Here is a 2,158-nt window from a genome sequence, read left to right on the forward strand (position 1 = left end):
AATATGTCATGTAGTTTATTTAAAAAAATTGAAAGAAATCTGAAGTTAAAAAGAAAAAAAGAAAAACTTGAGTATATGTTTGCTCAAGAGAAAAATGAATACATATATGTGAAAGTGAAATATAAACGAAAGTCAAAGCAAGCTATGCAGAAGCTAGTGAAGAAGCCCATTTCTCAGAGTAGTCAAAACCTTCATTTCTTTGCCTTTCAAGACGTGACACTTGAGTTGAGTGTGTTTATTTCTTCATCTTCGTTGACTTCCTTTTCTTTTTGTCAAAGATTGTATTTTGATTTTCAGTTTTTTGACATTCGCTTTACAGATTTAATAGAATATTTTATTATCCTCTAAAAATCACATATTCGAAACCCATTAAAATGAAGACAACTCCAAAATATAACTTACTTAATATTCTATCATTTTTTTATGATGAATATTGTGTCAAGTTATGTGATCAAATAGTGTTTTGATAAAATGGATAGATAATCATAATATGCATAAGTTTTGATACGAATATTATTAGAAGATAAAGATGTCAATAAGTTTGTGGAATAGATGAATTGTTTTTTTACATATTTCTTATAAGTTTAGAAAAGGGATGAGACATTTGAGTAGACGCTAAAGACAAGACAATAGTAAGGCTTGGCCATTTGCAATATCGTTTATATACTCCACCAATAAAAAGTAAAATAAAGTTTGTTTATTCCATCCCGTTATGTCGAAAATGTAGGTGGTCCACTGTGTTATGTTAAATCATGGGTATTGGATAAGGCCCATAATCGGTCCGATTGATTCATTGGATGATCTAATTGTGGAGGACGTGATGCTTAATTTAACCGGACTAATGTGAGAAAGACGAGAATAGCCTCCACTTATACGTGTGTGTTTGTTCGTGAAAGCCCATTTACTTATTAGATCTTCCAAGTCGTTCCATGCAGGCACAAATACAAATGGGCCTCATATTAAAGCCCGTTGAAATCAGTTTTATCGGATAATTGACTTTTCTGACGTGTACTATTATTGTTGGTTAAGATACACTGTGTTAAAATAGTCGCGAGTATAGACGAGTACAATCATCCAAAAAAAAAAAAAAAACCCTAACCATTCGTTGAGTCTCTTATTAATACACCACAAGTCTTTCGCCAGCTCCCTTCTTTTGCCTCCTACTGTGTTTTTTGCCGCCGATTCCGCAGGCTTCTTTACTCTCCAGCTCCGGCCAAGCCTTACTGGTACGTTCTCGTTCCCTTTAAGCCGCACTTCATTATAGAGGATGGAACACATAGGAGAATTCAACAATCTTGTGTCTAAATCTCGATTTTAACATTTAACATTTGCGATATGTGTCTGAGAAGTCTCGTCTTAGATTGTGCTAGATTCATGTAGAAAGAGGTTGTGAAAATTCATTCATCTTATATTTATCTCAGATGCAGCTTGATTTTTAAAGTTTTCCATTTAATTTTGAGTTGCAATGCAGCTCAATTTTGGATCTATTTAGATTGTATCATTTACCTAAATGTTGGCATTTCAAAAAATAACTGAAATTGAATCCTGATTTTGATTTTTACGGCAATAATCATGTTTGATTCATCTCTGATAGTGTCCTAACAAATATACCTGACTCGTAGTTAACAGTAATTAACACAGTTTTTTTGCTACTCTGCCTAAGTTTAGAGGTTGACGTATATGTGGGTTGTATACAATAGAAGTTCAATCTTCTTCTCATTGTTTTGTCTTAATTTTGTTGGGCACAGGTAAGCTTGTGAAAAAAGATGGGTCGTGTTCGTACCAAAACAGTGAAGAAGTCTTCACGTCAGGTGATTGAGAAGTACTACTCACGTATGACTCTTGACTTCCACACCAACAAAAAGATCTTGGAAGAAGTCGCAATCATCCCATCCAAAAGACTACGCAACAAGATTGCTGGGTTCTCCACCCACTTGATGAAACGTATCCAAAAGGGTCCAGTCCGTGGGATCTCACTCAAGCTACAAGAGGAAGAACGCGAGAGAAGAATGGACTTTGTCCCCGACGAGTCAGCCATTAAAACCGATGAGATTAAGGTGGACAAAGAGACACTAGAGATGCTTGCTTTTTTGGGAATGTCTGATACTAGTGGGTTTTCTACAGTGGAGCCACAAGCTTTTGCTGCACCCGGCAACAA

General features: G+C 35.4%; 1 protein-coding gene across 1 annotated transcript; it reads left to right on the forward strand.

Moving 5' to 3' along the window:
• LOC104704199 (40S ribosomal protein S17-2) lies at positions 1,122 to 2,153 on the forward strand (the record flags this gene model as incomplete). Its single annotated transcript, XM_010420326.1, has 2 exons — positions 1,122 to 1,226; positions 1,749 to 2,153. A coding segment is annotated over exon 2 (387 nt), but the record flags the coding sequence as incomplete, so codon positions are not given.

Source organism: Camelina sativa, chromosome 1 (genome assembly GCF_000633955.1).
Source record: "Camelina sativa cultivar DH55 chromosome 1, Cs, whole genome shotgun sequence".
Lineage (NCBI taxonomy): Eukaryota > Viridiplantae > Streptophyta > Magnoliopsida > Brassicales > Brassicaceae > Camelina > Camelina sativa.